The 17,411-nt window shown below is 38.0% G+C and overlaps 1 protein-coding gene across 3 annotated transcripts; it reads right to left on the bottom strand.

Moving 5' to 3' along the window:
• On the bottom strand, positions 1–17,411 carry si:dkey-81h8.1 (uncharacterized protein LOC100034657 homolog). 3 transcript variants are annotated; one of them, XM_051136456.1, is made up of 9 exons: positions 17,218–17,411; positions 13,059–13,186; positions 12,668–12,784; positions 12,509–12,565; positions 10,709–10,846; positions 8,850–8,900; positions 8,138–8,251; positions 4,786–4,851; positions 1–3,785 (listed from the first exon to the last, which is right to left on the bottom strand). In XM_051136456.1, exons 2-9 carry the CDS (start codon positions 13,152–13,154, stop codon positions 3,651–3,653), a joined length of 774 nt encoding a protein of 257 aa, XP_050992413.1. In that variant the 5' UTR covers positions 13,155–13,186; positions 17,218–17,411; the 3' UTR covers positions 1–3,650. The 3 variants fall into 3 exon arrangements, with proteins under 3 accessions (XP_050992413.1, XP_050992414.1, XP_050992415.1); XM_051136457.1 differs by lacking the exon at positions 17,218–17,411 and adding an exon at positions 17,080–17,211; XM_051136458.1 differs by lacking the exon at positions 8,850–8,900.

Genomic DNA, 17,411 nt, shown 5'->3' with positions numbered 1-17,411 from the left:
TAAAAGTGGTTTAATTAGTCCATTCAGCACCTAACATACACTGCACTTCAAACACTATGAGAATGTGCTACAATGTCAACAACAATTCCTTTGATCCTTCTTTAGTGGAAACTCATAGCAGCATGCTTAAACTCACAATTAAACAAGAGGTGACAGTGACCAGAGCAGAAATATACAGATGAACAATATATTACTAAACAGTAGTCATACAGAAGAGAGATACAGAAGAGACAAATGCTTTGGTTTGTTAGATCTGTAATAAAAACAGTAGTTCCTTGGATTATGACTGTACTTTAACAAATTCAGATATTTGAGAGACACTAAAAATGACATTCTGTGACTCTGGTGTGTGAGTAACGTACAACAACTATTAGCTGATCTATAAGCTTTGTGAAAAATAATGGCAAGCAAACAAAGGGCCAAAGATGACACATAAACGCCCTATTCTAACTGGTTCCTGGTTATCTCACTGATCCATTGATACTTTAAGGATGCAGAATGCTTATATGAAAGATGAAAACATGGTTTCTCAGACACAAAACCTCATCCTGCACTGAAATGGATTTTCTAGTGTATTAGCACCAATGACATTGAATCAGGAATATATATCATATCTACAGGAAACTCATGCCACTGTTTAATATTAACAGTGGAGAACACAATGTTTTTTTTCCCCTTTAATAGAGTGTAAAAGATCAAGCCCAACTTGTATGTATATCATTCTGTTAAGATATTCTGTCAAGCTATTTTTCATTCTTCTGTGAGCACAGAGGTTGAATATAGATATTGTGTCATCAGATTTTCAACACATTACTAACTCAAAAGGCCAAATGAACTGGGGGAATATTTTACATTATGTAACAAACATTAACATATAATACAGAGCATTTTTATTTGTTATTAGGTTAGCTCAATGGAAGTATTTATTATTGCAGATCAGGGGTGAGTGCAATTTCTCAATTAACACGATATTACCTGCAATATAATTTTTTGTAGTTATAGATGACAGCTGACAATAATTTACAGCTGGTGTGATATACAATCTACATCTAAAATTAGCCTCCTGCTAACCAGCTACCTGATCATGATGTCTTGCATTAGGTGGATCCAACTGTACATGCTTGCATTGTTTACATACATTTTTTTTGCCCTGCAGCATATGCAACATTCTGTTTCTTTGTGCTATGATTACATTTACACCAATCATGCTATGATCTTTCTGCATTCATTAACGTTTTTATTTTTTCATTACTTTATTCTGATAGACACTGCAAAAATTGCAGTGTTTGCAAGGCAGCAAAATAACTGTCAAGCTATCAACATTTTTTGATTAATTAATTTCAATGATTTTCCAGTTGTATTACATAAATAATCTGAAGTCATTTTATAGAGATTGCAACTAGAATATTTCTAGCTAAATAAAATATAGATCTACAGTGGCAGTTTCCGCCACTGAATTAAGGAAACAAACAAACTTTTTATCCTACAATTCTGACTTTTTCTCAGAATTAGGTGATATAAACTTGCAGTTGTGAGTTATAAAGTCGGAACTGTGTGATATAAACTCAGAATTGTGAGTTTATATTACGCAACTCTAACTTTATAACTCGCAATTGCGAGTTTGTATTACAATTCTGAAAAAAAAGTTGTAATTGTAATACAAATAAAGTCAGAATTGCATGATATTGCGAAATAAACTCACAATTCTGACTTTTTTCCCTTAGAATTACGAGTTTAGGCTTTATCTTGCAATTCTGACTTAACACGCAGTTGGGAGTTATTAAGTCTGAATTGTGAGATATAAACTCGCAGTGCTGAGAACATATCAGTCTTTTTTTCCCCTCAAAATTGGATTTTATAAGAAATGCAAGATATAACCTTGCAATTGTGAGAAGAAAGTCAGAATTGCGAGATACAAATTCACATTTCCAAGAAAAGTCAGAATTGCGAGTTTTATCTCATAATACTGACTTTATTTCTCACAATTGTGAATTTATATCATGCAACTCTGAGAAGAAAAGTCAGAATTGTGAGTTTATTTCGCAATAGTGATTTTATTTCTCGTAACTGAGTTACAAACTTGTATTTTCTGATCATTCTGACTTTATTTCTTGCAATTGTGATTTTATATCATGCAATTTTGACTTAATTTCTCAGAATTGTGAGTTTATATGTCACAATTTTGAAAAAAGTCAGAATTGCAATATAAACTCGTAATTGCGAGGAAAAAGTCAGAATTGAGATAAAAAGTCACAATTACCTTTTTTATTTTTATTTTTTTATTCAGTGGCAAAAACTGATGTCGGTACCAATGGCCTTGTGGGTAGTGACACACATTGTGCTGTGTGCGTCCCGAGTTCGAATCCCAGCTCGTGGACCTTTCCCGATCACACCCCCTTCTCTCTCTCCCACTTTGCTTATTGTCCAACTACACCGTCCTATCTAAAATAAAGGCATACAAATGCCAAAAAACCCAAAACTGACTTCCATATAGATCTGTGCATAATTACAACAAAAAACTATATTCACTAATTTCCATGACTTTTCCAGGACTGGAAATCACAATGTTCAAATTCCCTGAAATTTCCCGGTTTTCCACGTCTATAGAAAACCAAATACAGTTAAATTCTAGTCTGTGTAACATTTCATTCACACAGAACCAAAGCCTAAAACCTAAACACAGGTTTGATTCAGTGCAAATGAAATGCTACATTAGAGCTGTTTTGCCATTGCAAGAATCAGTATATATTGCACAGTGTAAATGCTCTGAATGATTAAACATATGCAAGGAAGAATGCAAGCATGCACCAATGACAATTCTTTATGCAAACAGATGCAAGAAAGACGACCAATCACCATTCAGAATGCAAATGTCATAATGACATCTCTGCTGCCAGTTACCTTTTAAGTGATTATCAAAAGGAAAATTCTCTCTTTTTTAAGGAAAAAGAAAAAACAAAACAAGCAATGTGAAATCAGTAGATTAGGCTTTAAGATTTAAAGTTAAGGTTTAGGGTTAGGTGAGGTTTGACCCTGAATATTTGAAGAATATCAGTCTGTGCTGCTTTGCAAACACTAAGTCATCAGCTGACAGACAAGAAGAAAAACTGCAGTCTTTTATAGCAGGTAATACAATGTTAAAGCAATAGTTCACCTTAAAATGAAATTTCACCCCCATGTTTTTCAAAACCCAGAACTTTTTAAAAAATGTTTTTTTCTTTCTGTTGTGGAAGGCAAATGGACAAACTAGTAGTAGGATGTCTGAACATGAACAGTGATCACAGTAGTCAAGCAATATTTTTAATGGATGACCTAAATGTATGATTTCAGAAGACTTTGAATATAATGCACAAGTTATATGAACCACTCTTGTTTTTGTTTTCATTGTGATTTTTTGTCCTTTTTGGAGCTTGAGAAGCCCTGGTCCCCATCCATTTTTATTGTACCAAAGAAAGTCATGGGTTTGGAACAACATGAGGGAGTAAATGAACTTCTTTTTTTGGTTGAACCATCACTATAATGATAATGGCCTATATTATAAAGCCTTATCATGTTGATTTCATACACCACTAATACAAATACAAAAACCCTCACTGCTAAAACCTCAGTCATCTCTACAATATACATACAGATCACATGAGCACGAAGCATCAAACGTCTGTTAAAGAGTCAATGGGGGCTACTTGAGGTTCAGTGGGAGGGCTAGGGATTTCTTCTATGGGCTCAGATTTGGGTTCAGGTTCACGCTCAGGCACTGGCTCCACCTCTGACACCATCACCTCCACCTGCAGGGTTGGAATGAGTGGGAAGAAACAGATGTTTGATTGGTTGACAGGTTCAAGAACTAGTGAAGTGTTAAAGGGGTCATCGGATGCCCATTTTCCACAAGTTGATATGATTCTTTAGAGTCTTAATGAAAAGTCTATAATATACTTTGATTAAAAATTCTCAATGGTTTTGTAAAACAACACCCTTTGTACCTTGCCAAAACCAGCTCTGCAAAAATCATCTCATTCTAAGGGGTTGTTCCTTTAAATGCAAATGAGCCCTGCTTACCCCGCCCCTCTCTTCTCTCTGTGGAAAGACGGTCTTGTTTACATTAGCCGCATTTAGCCACGTTTAGCCGCTAAACTTCCTAACTACCACATTATAAGGAAAGGCGATCGCAAAGATGCATAAAAAAAACGCTTATACTCACTTCTGCTGTAAGTGAAGCTGGATCATGAATGATTTGCGCGAACATAGACGGATATATGTAGATCGGGAGGCGCATTCCATTCACAGTCTACTGCATCTTCAGCAGCTCAGATGTTGGGAGTAAATGATGACCACTATGTTCATTATTACATCCAGCAACACAACACCTCAGTCGCTCGATCTGAGATATTCTTGTCTAACTTACATCCCTGCTCTGGCATCAAAACATGGAAAGTTACTGGACTGTGACAGCTGGTCTAAGGTAAGAGCTCATGTCAATCAACTATCGTGGGAGTGGCATCTGAGAACGGCTCGATTTGAAAAAGGGGATATTATTTTTACAGATTAATTAAAAACCACTGCATGGGTTTTTATCATTATAGGGTAGATTTGTACATACACTGCCAACACACAACAATGTTCAAACAACATGAAAAAGTGAACTTAGCATCCGATGACCCCTTTAAAGATGAGAAAGTAATGGACCGACTATAGCTCTAACTTTACATTAAGTCTGTTACAAAAGCAAGGAAGACTGAATCCCAACTGAAATTTCATAGGTTAACAACACAGGTGCTTCTGGTGTACCTGAGGTTGGCTGGGGGTGACGGCCTCAGGGTGAGATGAGGCAGCACGCTGTCTGAAACCAGGAAGCTGTGAAAAACATACAGTTTGCCACTGTATTGTATTATATTAGTTCACCATGGAAAGGAAAATTCTGAAGAGGAAATTGCAAGATATAATCTAAGAATATTAATGAACACCAGTCTACATGCTGAGTTATTTTAGAAAGAGAAACACTTTTATACTAGAGGTTTACCAGATCCGCTAACCTAATTATCATGTATTAAAGGAGAAGTCCTCTTCCAGAACAACAAATAATTTACTCAACCCCTTGTCATCCAAGATGTTCATGTCTTTCTTTCTTCAGTTGTAAAGAAATAATGTTTTTTGAGGAAAACATTTCAGCATTTTTCTTCATATAATGGACTCATATGGTGCCCCGAGTTTGAACCAAAATGCAGTTTAAATGCAGCTTCAAACGATCCCAAATTCAGTTGTAAAAGAAGGGTCTTATGTAGCGCAACGGTCGGTTATTTTAATAAAAATAATACAATTTATATACTTTTTAATGCCAAACGCTTGTCTTGTCTTACTATGCTTGGACTGTTTTTGTTCCGGTTCATGACAGTTAGAGTATGTTGAAAAACTCCCATCTCATGTTCTCCCTCAACTTCGAAATCATCCTATATCACTGTTTTACCTTTTTTGTTAAGGGTGTTTAATCTTTTTTTGCATGTTCACTTTACAAAGACTGGGTCGGAACTTCTGCAGTGATGTAGGATGATTTTGAAATTATTTTTGAAGTTGAGGGAGAAAAAATGGCCAGAGTTTTTCGACATACCCTAACGTCTAGGTTATGTACGTAACCCTCGTTCCCTGAAGGAGGGAATGGAGACGTTACATATGGGAACTCGCTTGAGAGTCCAATCATCTCCAAGCCTTATTCAAAAGGCCAATGAACATTCATGAACATTGGCGAGTGGTATTTGCATGCCGAGCCACTCCCCCGTACATACGAGTATATAAGATGGCGGCGTGCAACCACTCATTCAGGCTTTTGCTGAGGAGCCGAGCTGCAGCCCGGCGTCAGCGCGACGTCAGGTCTTGGCAGGGGATGTAATGTCTCCTTTCCCTCCTTCAGGGAACGAGGGTTACGTACGTAACCTAGACATTTCCCTTCAGTGGTTTCACTACGACGTTACATATGGGAACAGACCCATGGAACAGGCCACGAACCAGACGTCGCGTTACGCAACACACCGCGTGCCGACAGGCGGACGTGTCAGCAGACGGATATGAGCGTAACCTTCCCAACGCCCTGGGGGCCAATAGGGGGCCCCACAGGGATGCCAGTTGTACTGAAGCAGGAGTTGGGGGGGGGCGGAGCACATGAAATCTCTACATGTGGAACACAAGAAATTCAATATATCCATAGATTTTAGGGATATATGAGGGAAACATCGGCCTTCTGGCTGACCGTGGAAAAATACTGAAACATGTTGCCACAACCTGCTGGGCCAAGGAGACCCAACCGGAGCACAAACAAGCACTACTCCGCACTAGGCCTGACTGCGGGGAATGGAGGACCCAGGTTTGCCGGAGGGAACAACTGAGGGAAATAGCGCACGGATCCATTAGGAATGGCGCAGCAAGCCGACACCAGCCGGACTCCCGCTCGCCTGTGATGTCTATGTTAAGACACGGGAGGATACGGCCTCTACGCGAAGGTTGTAGAACCTGGCGAAGGTATTAGGTGTCGCCCGACCCGCAGCTCTACAGATATCTGCTAGTGAGGCGCCATGAGCCAACGCATAGGATGAGGCAACACTCCGTGTGGAGTGGGCACGAACACCTAAGGGGCATGGCTCTCCCTGGTTTTGGTACGACAGGGAGATGGCATCTACCACCCAATGGGCCAACCTCTGTTTGGAGACAGCATTCCCTTTCTGCTGACCTCCAAAGCAGACGAAGAGCTGCTCGGTGCGTCTGAAGTGCCGAGTGCGGTCCACGTATATACGCAGAGCGCGAACTGGCCAGGGGCAGAGCTTGCAGGTTCACCACCTGATCGCGGAAAGGCGTGGTGGGAACCTTGGGCACATAACCAGGCTGGGGTCTCAGGATGATGTGAGAATCGCCGGGCCCGAATTCTAGGCACGCTTTGTCGACAGAGAAAGCTTGTAGGTCCCCTACCCTCTTGATGGAGGCCAGTGCGGTCAGGAGCGCTGTCTTGAGTGACGTTATTTTAGCTCAACTGACGCAAGTGGCTCAAATGGGGCCTCCCGCAGACCCTGGAGGGCGACGGAGAGGTCCCAAGAGGGTATGGGGTGCGGCCTGGGGGGATTAACCCTTCTCACACCCCTCAGGAACCTCACGATGAGTTGGTGCTTACCTAGGGATGTTCCATCCACTGCATCGTGGTACGCTGCAATGGCAGCAACGTACACTTTGAGAGTTGAAGGGGACAGCCTGCGCTCCAACTTTTCCTGCAGGAAGGAAAGCACTACTGCAATCGTACATCTCTGTGGGTCCTCCCCGCGAGAGGAACACCAGTCGACGAACAGACCCCATCTCAGTGCATAAGCCTGCCTTGTGGAGGGGGCTCTGGACTGAGTGATAGTTTCTATCACGCCCTGTGGAAGGCTGGAGAGGTCTGACGCGTCCCGTCCAGGAACCAGACGCAGGTTCCACAGGTCGGGGCGCGGGTGCCAAATTGTGCCCATCCCCTGAGAAAGAAGGTCTCTCCTCAAGGGGATTTTCCAGGGAGGGGCTGCCACGAGGGAAATGAGTTCTGGAAACCAGGTCCGGGTGGGCCAGTATGGCGCAACCAGCAGAACCTGCTCCTCGTCCTCCCTGATCTTGCACAGTATCTGTGCAAGGAGGCCCACTGGGGGAAAAAGGGGTACTTGGGCCCCGGAGGCCAGCTGTGTGCCAGTTCAAGGACTGCAAGGCAAGACGAGCGTTTGGGAATAAAAAGTATTTAAATTGTATTTTTTATGTAAATAACCAATCATTTCGCTGGATAAGACCCTTCTTTCTCGGCTGGGATCGTTCACAACCGCATTTGGGATCGTTTTAAGCCACATTTAAACTGCATTTTGGAAGTTCAAAATCGGGGCACCATATCAGTCCATTATATGGAGAAAAATGCTGAAATGTTTTTCTCAAAAAAACATAATTTCTTTACGACCGAAGAAAGAAAGACATGAACATCGTGGATGACAAGGGGGTGAGTAAATTATTAGTAAATTGTTGTTTTGGAAGTGGACTTCTCCTTTAAAATAATAAAAGAACCCATGTCATGACTCCTTTTATTTCTGACCCTGCTATACAATCTATACAATCTCCTGCTATTTTGTTGTGCATGTGTTTAACTGACCTGCATGCCACCTTTAGCCAAAGCACTGAGTCCAAACAAAATGGTTACAATGCAGATCGCCAACTCCACCACCAGAAACAGAACCAGTGTGGCCAAGAAGCCGTCAATCAAGAGCTGAGATCAGCCAAAAGAGACAGAAGAACAACAATTTGAGGCAAAATAATAACCATAGCGATCTAAGCTGACATACTCGTCCACATGTTTGTAAGATGCCAGAGAGAATTTCTAAGTTACAAACGTGGATAAGCACATCAGTAAAACAGATACAAGATTAGCAAGATTGACCCTCTAAGTTTTCACAGCACATCTACAAATAATTAAAGGTATCTTTTATTCTGAAGCATTTTCAGACAACTGGCCCAAAGTGCAAAACCGACAACACAATCTTCAAAATGACCCACACCCAGCTAACACATGCATTCACTCTCCTACAAATACACACAAAGCTATGAGAACAATAGGCAGATCCTGAACTGTAGGGTGAATTCAGGCAAACTGGACCACTTTTTAAAATGCTGTCATACTGGTGGCCCAGTTTACCTGAATTAACATCCTATGTGTTTGTAATTAGATTTCTGGAGTTTTAAACAATGTTAACCATTTTAGGAAAATGTTAGTTTCAATTTACCTGTTTATTTTTTCTTGCATTATCAGCATATAATTAAGCACATTCATGTAAACAAAGGCAAACATAAAGGTAAGAATTACTTACTTTACAATTTCTCTCGACAGTATAAGTGCACTTCCTGAAACAATATTGTTGCTTTGGAAAAGCAGACACAAGAGACAAAATCATGTTGAATTTTGCCAAAGACCGGCCTCACTTGACATATATAGCTATAATGATATTATTTCCATATAAATGTAGCTGCAAGCACACCCAATTAGCCAATTTAGAAAAACTGTTACAGTTTTTTGGCTTCCTTGACAAACTACAGTGCCCTCAGAAAGGTTTTGGACTTCTGAGATTAAGACAAACCCCAAAAAACATAGACAATTGGACAGATATTATTAAGGTTGTTTTGTTAGTCAAAGAAACTATTCACTTATTTCCAAAAACCTGAGTTTTTGGTTGGTGTCAGACTAAGGGCCAGATTTACTAACCATGCACCAGCAAAAAAACAAACAAACAAACAAACAAAAAAAAGTCGGGATTACTAAAGACAGACAGTGGAAAAATTAGCATTTGAAAGGTGGGGACACCGTTATTTTTGGGGCTTACCTTATTGCATATGCATTTGTAGGAGTTTCTGTTTCAGATGCAAAACATATGGATGGAGGGAATTTAAATGAATCATGAAAGATGACTCCCATCGATGCTTTTATGCACCTGCGCTCTCATGCTAATTTGCCATGTTTAATAAATCTGGCCCAAAAAGTGTGAATGTGGGTTCATCACTGGGTTCAAAACATTAAAAACATGCATATAAACATAAGCAGCCTCACAGTTCGATATATACAGTGCCAATAAATAAATAAATGCAACCAATCACCTAAAAGTAAGAAAACCACAATATTTTACAATACATATGTATATAATTTAATTTTACAAGTCCAAATACCTTGAAAGGGCACTGTTTTATTCATTTTCTCCAGCATCGGGAAAAAGTCTGTACCAAGTGCAAAGGGTCAGTAAAGGTTGGTTATATAAATATATAATAGCACAAAATGAAAGCAGTACAAAGCAGTAATGTATAAAAAGGAGAGCTGTGAACCTATCAATTGTGTTATACCTTAGGTCAACTATTCATATCTATCTATCTCAACAATCCGGATCAACCAATTGGAGTTCTACCTAAAAATAATTTTCAATTTCCAAGCAAACTACTTAAATTGCTTTCCAATTTGAAGCAATTTAATAAAAGTGTAAGTTGCATATACACAACCCCCATATTAAATCACAAGCCAGTACCCCAAATAGCAAAACTGTGTCTTTTTTCTCTTTGTATTTCATTCAAAAATGTTATGTTAATTCCAGCAACAGTCTTTCACTTAAATAAGCCCCAACACTGGCTAAAAAAAGTTAAAAGCTTAAATCACATACTTTGTATAATTCTAATGTAAGATTTAAGCAAAGCAAAATACTAAAACTAGATTCCAACTTTTAAATTTCACCTTATGTTACAAAAAAAACAAACAAACAAACAAAAAAAAAAACAAACAAACAAACAAAAAAACAGACAAAGAGTTATTTAGCTCCACTGAACAGTCTTCAGAATACCTAACCATTCTTCAACCATATGAAGTATATGAACCTGGATTTCTGACAGACACTCATCATTATTGAAAGTTTTGAAGATGCTATGTTTTGCACTTCGGTACAGTCCTTTGAAAAGGCATCAAGGAAATTGGTTAAAGAAAAAACTGTAACAAGAAAGTTGATGTGGCCAGTTCAACACATCATCCCCACTTAAAGTGTTTCATCCTTCCCAATGCACCCTCACCCACATGCATTCATCATCGATATACTGCATGTATACAGATGGTCTATATATATGTGCAGAACTGGGCAAACCCATAATGCAAGACGCTCAGCAGTGCAGTGAGAGAGCAGCAGATGTGTGAGCTCACCACAGCATAGATCTCCAGTCTCCTGCAGTGCTCACAGTGGTACGTGTCCTGACGGTATGGCAGGTGACGGGACAGCAGCCCAAGAACGGCAGTGGAAAACGCTGCACTGACCAGGTGAGCAACAAGTGTGGCTTTCACCTTCACATGGCGGGACAGAAGTTACTGTACAGTTCATATAACTCATTTAATGTAATTTGATAAAACACTGAAAAATGAAAGGCAATGCAAGACTAAAAAAATACTGAAATACAATGCCAGTCAACAGAATTCTGTATGATGATTATTTTATAGTCATCAAACTACGACATAACACAAATGGAAGCATGAGAATTATGTAGGGACCAGATCAAAGTGTTTTCTTGTTCTTTGCATAGATTAACACTTGACAGGTTTCAGTTATTTCACATGTGTGATGGATTTGTAATTATGCAATTGTTGGCTCCTAAACCAAACACCTCCCCTGCCAACCTCCACCCCAAAAAAAAAATCATAAACAGACACAACCCATATATTTTTCTAACAATTATGCATAAGCAGTAAACTTTCACAATCTGCTTTTAAAAAACTTTTACAAAAGTGTAAACAGGCACAATTTATATATTATATATTTCAATAGAACTAATTTCAGTCATCCATCTAGTAGATTTTTTTTTCAATCCTTTATGCATAAGCATTAAGCATTCACTATCTGCTCCAAAACCAAACGAAATAATAATAATAATAATAATAATAATAATAATAATAATAATAATAATAATAATAATAATAATAATAAAAACAAACAAAAAACAAAACAAAACAAGGCATAACACAAAACAAAACAACTTTTAAGAAAATCATAAACAGACACAGGTCTTATTTTTCTACAAAACAAAAAACTAAACAAAACAAAGAAAACAAAACACAAAGCAAAAAAAACAAAAACAAAAAACAAACAAACAAAAAAACAAAGCATAACACAAAACAAAACATCTCTTAATAAAATCATAAAAAGACACAACTCATATTTTTTCTGAAAAACAAAGAAAACAAAACAACACAAAGCAACAAAAAACAAAACTAAGCTTTTAAGAAAAGTGTAAATACGCGCATTTTAGTCATTTATGCATAAGCATTAAGCATTCACTATCTGCTCCAAAACCAAATGAAATAAAACATGAACTAAAAGCATAACACAAAACAAAGAAAATGAAACAAAATGACACAAAGCAACAATAACAACAACAAAAAGCAAAGAAAAACAAAACAAAACAGATTTTAAGAAATTGTAAACAGGCACAATTTACACATATTTAATAAAACTAATTTCAGTCATTTATGCATAAGCATTAAGCATTCACTACGTGCTCCAAAACCAAACAAAATAAAATGAAAACACAAAGCATAACACAAAACAAAATAACTTCTAAGAAAATCATCTAAAACTAATATTTTCTACAACACAAAAAACTAAACAAAACAAAACAAAACAAAAAAAAGATACAAAACAATAAAACAAACAAAACAAAAACTGTAGACAGGCACAATTTATATTTTTCTATGAAACTAATTTTAGTCATTTATGCATAAGCATTAGGCATTCACTATCTGCTCCAAAACCAAAAAAAAAAAAAAAAAAAAAAAAGTTTTTTTTTTTTTTTTTTTTTTACAAAACTAATTGCAATCATATGCATAAGTGTTAAAATCAATATAAAAAATTGTCAAGCTTGTCCAAAATTTTCACTAGTAGTGTAGTTCAGGGTGGGTAGGTGAGTAGGTCAGTAGTTTCATTGATTCTGCAAACCTTGAACTTGTACTCACCCAAAACAGAGATGGGAACCGTCCAGCATGGATTAAAATGGACCCAGACACAAGCAACTAACAAGAGAGGATTATTAAAGTTTGCAACATTCTTAGTAACAACTGGATTCATAACAGGTTACATCTTGCTTTTAAGGTACATTAGCAAATTCAGCTTACCTGAACAACAATCACTACCACAACAATGACATCAGGAGAGAAGTGAACCTCTTCATAAAGCTGAAGAATGGTGATGCTCAGACACAAGCACAAGACCGCAATAATGATCTGAATGGACTGAAACAACAGAACAACATTAACTTAGTTTGCTGCCAAAGGCCATTACAATGGTTTTATAACAGAAAACCATTATGATTGCTTTTGAGCAATATTTTTTGACTCTGCACAGCTTCAAACATTTGCATAATGACATTACAAAACCATTCATGCTTTCATATTGTACGAAAAGTGCAACACCAGTGGCTTACAGTATGAGAAATAACCAGATGATATTCCTGTGCACTTTTTCCCACATTTGTTATCAGTTTTGCTGGTGTCATGTGACACTCACCCCAAGTGCTTTCGGCTCCACATTCTGAAATGTCTTGACCTGCTTTGGCGTCAGGTTTCCTGCAGGGCGCACAGCGCCCTGACTCTCAATGCCCATGTTGATGTCAGTCAGTTTGAGGCCTGGCGATACTAATAGCAGAGAATCAGTTAGAGATAAGAAGTGTAAGAATAGCTGGTTATGAAGAATAAAAACCTGAACTGAATAGTGATACAGAATCAGTAAAGAATGAGGACAGAATGAAAAGGCATGAGCTGGACAAAAATATGTATGACTGAACATTAAATCGCATTTACCCTTAAAAGGTCATGCTCACTGTGCCTGAAAGTCCATTAAAAGGTTACTGCTTTTAAGAAATCATATGTTTGATCGCATCAAAGGCCCTAAGATCCACAACAGAGGGATGCAATGATCAGATTAGACAAATATGGCCCTTTAATGGACTGCGCACAATTTCAAATATGTGGTTAACGGCTTGTAAATCAGCAACAGTTAATTATCATTACTAACCCTGAACTGCCAAAACAAACACAACCACTATAACAAACTAGTATAGTACTAGTAGTGTTTAAAAAAGGGTTTAGAAGAGAGTTAAAGGATTAGTTCACTTCCAGAATAAAAATGTCCTGATAATTTACTCACTGCCATGTCATCCAAGATATTCATGTCTTTCTTTCTTCAGCTGAAATGAACTGAAGGTTTTGAGGAAAACATTTCCCTGCCTTTTTTGAACCAAAGTGCACAGATGATAAACTAACAACACATGACCTTTCCAACATGATTACATAATGTGTCAAGTTGCACATACACATCACAGAGCTAGTGTAAGATGAGAATTTGCATATAATAGAAAATGACCAATCGTTTTACTAGATAAGGCTCTTATTCCTTGGCTGGGATCGTGTAGAGCCATTTGAAGCTGCATTGGATCCCCATATATGGAGAAAAATCCTGGAATCTTTTCAACTGAAGAAAGAAAGACATGAACATCTTGGATGGCATGGGGTGAGTAAATTGTAAGGAAATTTTTATTATAATTTAACTTTCATTTAACTTTCAAAAATATTATGGATTTGATTGCACTGACAGGACTTGATGAGAACTAAAGTAAAATTGATAATGACAGAGCTGCCATTGCAGTCATTTCATCTCAAAGTCAATTGATTTGTATAATGACACTATTTTCGTCTTTAGAGCTGCTTTATAGCTGGACAGAATTAGTTTCGTAATTTGATGAACTCTGTAACATTGACACTACCACTGAACTGAACTGACCTGAATACTGGTAATTATCTTCTGTAGAGCTGATTTATAGCTGAAAATGAAGCCATTTTATAATTGTTGAAACTCAACAATGCTACTAATTTTCTCTTTATTCCTGTGGATCTGTTTTAAAACATTCTGTATTGTATAAAGCGCTATATAGATGTGATGACTGACTTAATGTGGAAAAACTAATCTCTTTGTTATTTTCACGTCAATAAAAATGTAATTAAGGTAGATTCAATTTTCAATAACCAATTAAAATAGAAAAGTGGGTGACATGCAAATTGGCTCATATTCTGAATTCTTACGTTTTTGTGCGAAATAACTATCAATATGAGATCCCTGTAGAAATAAGTAAGCTTTAGTTTACTTGACAGTGTGGAAAGTGTACTCTGCCAGGATTATGAAACATAATAAAACTCTTTGACTTGAATGAGACAAAATAAGCTTTTAACTATAAAATGCTGACTATAAAAGAGATACAGCTGAGGTCTAAAGTTTACATACATCTTGCAGAATCTGCAAAATGTAAATTATTTGACCAAAAATAAGAGGGATCATACAAAATCCAAGTTATTTTTTAGTACTGACCTGAATAAGATATTTTGCATAAAAGATGTTTACATATAGACCACAAGAGAAAATAATAGCTGAATTTATAAAAATCCACAGCTGTGTTTTTTTGTTTAGTCATAGTTGTTCATGAGTCCCTTGTTTGTCCTGAACAGTTAAACTGCCCGCTGTTTTTCAGAAAAATCCTTCAGGTCCCATAGATTATTTGGTTTTTCAGCAATTTTGTGTATTTGAACCCTTTCCAACAATAACTGTATGATTTTGAGATCCATCTTTTCACACTGAGGACAACTGAGGGACTCATATGCAACTATTACAGAAGGTTCAAATGCTCACTGATGCTCCAGAAGGAAAAATTATGCATTAAGAGCCAGGGGTATACACATTTTGAATTTGAACATCAAGGTAAATTTGACTTCTGTACCATCTTTTCTAGCTTCTGAAGGGCAGTGCTAAATTAAATAATATATATGATATTTAGGCAAAATAAGAATAATGTAGTTCTTCATTCTGTTTCAAAAGTTTTCACCCCCGGTTCTTAATGCACGGTTTTTCCTTCTGAAGCATCACTGAGCATTTGAATCTTCCGTAATGGTTGCGTGAGTCCCTCAGTTGTCCTCAGTGTAAAAAGATGGAACTCAAAATCATACAGTCATTGTTGGAAAGGGTTCAAATACACAAAAATCCTGAAACCCCGCCCCCAAAAAACTGTGAGACCCCCTGAAGGATTTTTCTGAAGAACAGCAGGCAGTTTACCTGTCCAAGACAAACAAGAGACTCAGTGAACAACTATCATAAACAAAACAAACAAAAAAACAGCTGTGGCTCATTAACGTAACAACACAGTATTAAGAATCAAGCCCGTAAACTTTTGACCTCAACTGTAGCTCACCCAAAAATGAAAATTCTGTCATTATTTAATCTCCTTTACATTGTTGTAGACCTGAGGAAATGTTTTGAGGAATGTTATAACCGACCAGTTTTGGTTCCCATTGAGTTCCACCATTTTTGTCAATACAAAGGAAGTCAACAGGAACATAAACTGTTTGGTTACCAGCATTCCTAAAAACATCATCTTTTGTATTCTGCAGAAAAAAAAAGAAAAAAAAAATCATACAGGTTTTGAAAGACACAAGGGTGAGTAAATGATGAAAGGTAATTTATGGGTGGACTATTCCTTTAACTTTTTGTAGCGATGTACCACAAGACAGGACTGGGGAGAAAGAAAAAAAAACAAAAACAATAGGCTACAAACCAGTCATTTATACCTTATCAGTCCAAACCTCATCCTAAACAGCATACATCCCTGAACCCTCATAACCCTCTCTGGAGAGTGTCTAGACATGTTTTAAATAGGACAGGCTCTCTGAGGAATAAGATAAAGCCCACAAGTTTCTACAAAAACTGTTTCCTCCATTAACCCCATCATAAAGGACAGGTTTTAGGCACTTTTCTGCTTAAAAAAATAAAAAAATAACAATAAAACCCGCTAAAACCAGCATAGGCTGGTTGGCTGGTCTTAGCTGGTTTAAGCTGGAAGTAGCTGGTTTTAGCTGGTCTCCCAACCTGGCCAGGCTGGTCAGGCTGGTTTTAGCATGACCAGGCTGGGAAAGTGGCCAAAACCCGTCTAAAACCAGCCTGCTGACCAGCTATGGCCAGCTAAAACCAGCCAACCAGCCTAAAGGCTGGTTTTAGCTGTTTTTTTTTTTTTTCAGCAGGGTTGATATATATTGAATTTCATTCAGTGTAAAATATATTTATTACTACAAAAGTACAAAAGATCTCTATAAAGATTTCCAGATGGTTTCGCCAGTGTGTCATTCTGAGGCACTCCAAATATTACCTCCAGTATCTTTACAGTACTGCATACAGTATTGCTTATTTCATCACCACTAGACCACTGCATTTTAAATGTAATTATAAACGCATCTTTACACATTTCTAAATCATTGCACGCAGTTTTTATCATATACAGCCGTTTCATATGTTCAACGGATGAGATATTAACCAGTCTGGCCTCGAAGGCGAGAGGAGCAGCCAAAAATAGAGACAGGGAAAAACGTGCAGCTTCATCAGTCTCCTCTCATCCGCAGTGCCCCGCACTATGACAGCATGCAACTTTATTTCTGAGCATAACTGCGCCATGAATAACGCTAAATAGAGCGTTCGCCTCAACGCGACTCACCCCAGTGCTGTATTGTTTAACTGCTTCCCAAATCCTAAAGGCGTGTAACCTTCAGCGCTGTCATAGGTGGGGCCGGGCGCGTGTATACGTCCTGTCCCAAATCGAGATTCATTCAAACACACGTGTGATGTCACTTACCTCTGCAGCTCAAGTGAAACACGTTGATTCTGCTTTTCTTTTTCAAAGGCGAATGTGCAGCATTCAGTTATTCCACCCGTGTTGCAGTTGAAGGGGAACAACTAGTTAATTCTGACGGTGTCGCGCAGTACCGCAGTGAGGAGGCGGCGAACGATCTGCACCGGTACGGAGGCAGAAGTGAAGTGATGCTACTC

The sequence above is a fragment of the Labeo rohita genome, chromosome 19 (assembly GCF_022985175.1).
Source record: "Labeo rohita strain BAU-BD-2019 chromosome 19, IGBB_LRoh.1.0, whole genome shotgun sequence".
Lineage (NCBI taxonomy): Eukaryota > Metazoa > Chordata > Actinopteri > Cypriniformes > Cyprinidae > Labeo > Labeo rohita.
The sequence above is the reverse complement of the archived record's forward strand: the minus strand, read 5'-3'. Positions and strand labels throughout refer to the sequence as shown.

Excerpts from the sequence above, each read along its gene's own strand:
- si:dkey-81h8.1 (XM_051136456.1), bottom strand. The coding sequence starts at position 13,154 with ATGGGCATTGAGAGTCAGGGCGCTGTGCGCCCTGCAGGAAACCTGACG. Across the intron at positions 12,785-13,058 it reads TGGAGCCGAAAGCACTTGGG|TCCATTCAGATCATTATTGC; the intron begins GTGAGTGTCACA and ends CTGTTGTTTCAG. Across the intron at positions 3,786-4,785 it reads TCACCCCCAGCCAACCTCAG|GTGGAGGTGATGGTGTCAGA; the intron begins GTACACCAGAAG and ends CCAACCCTGCAG.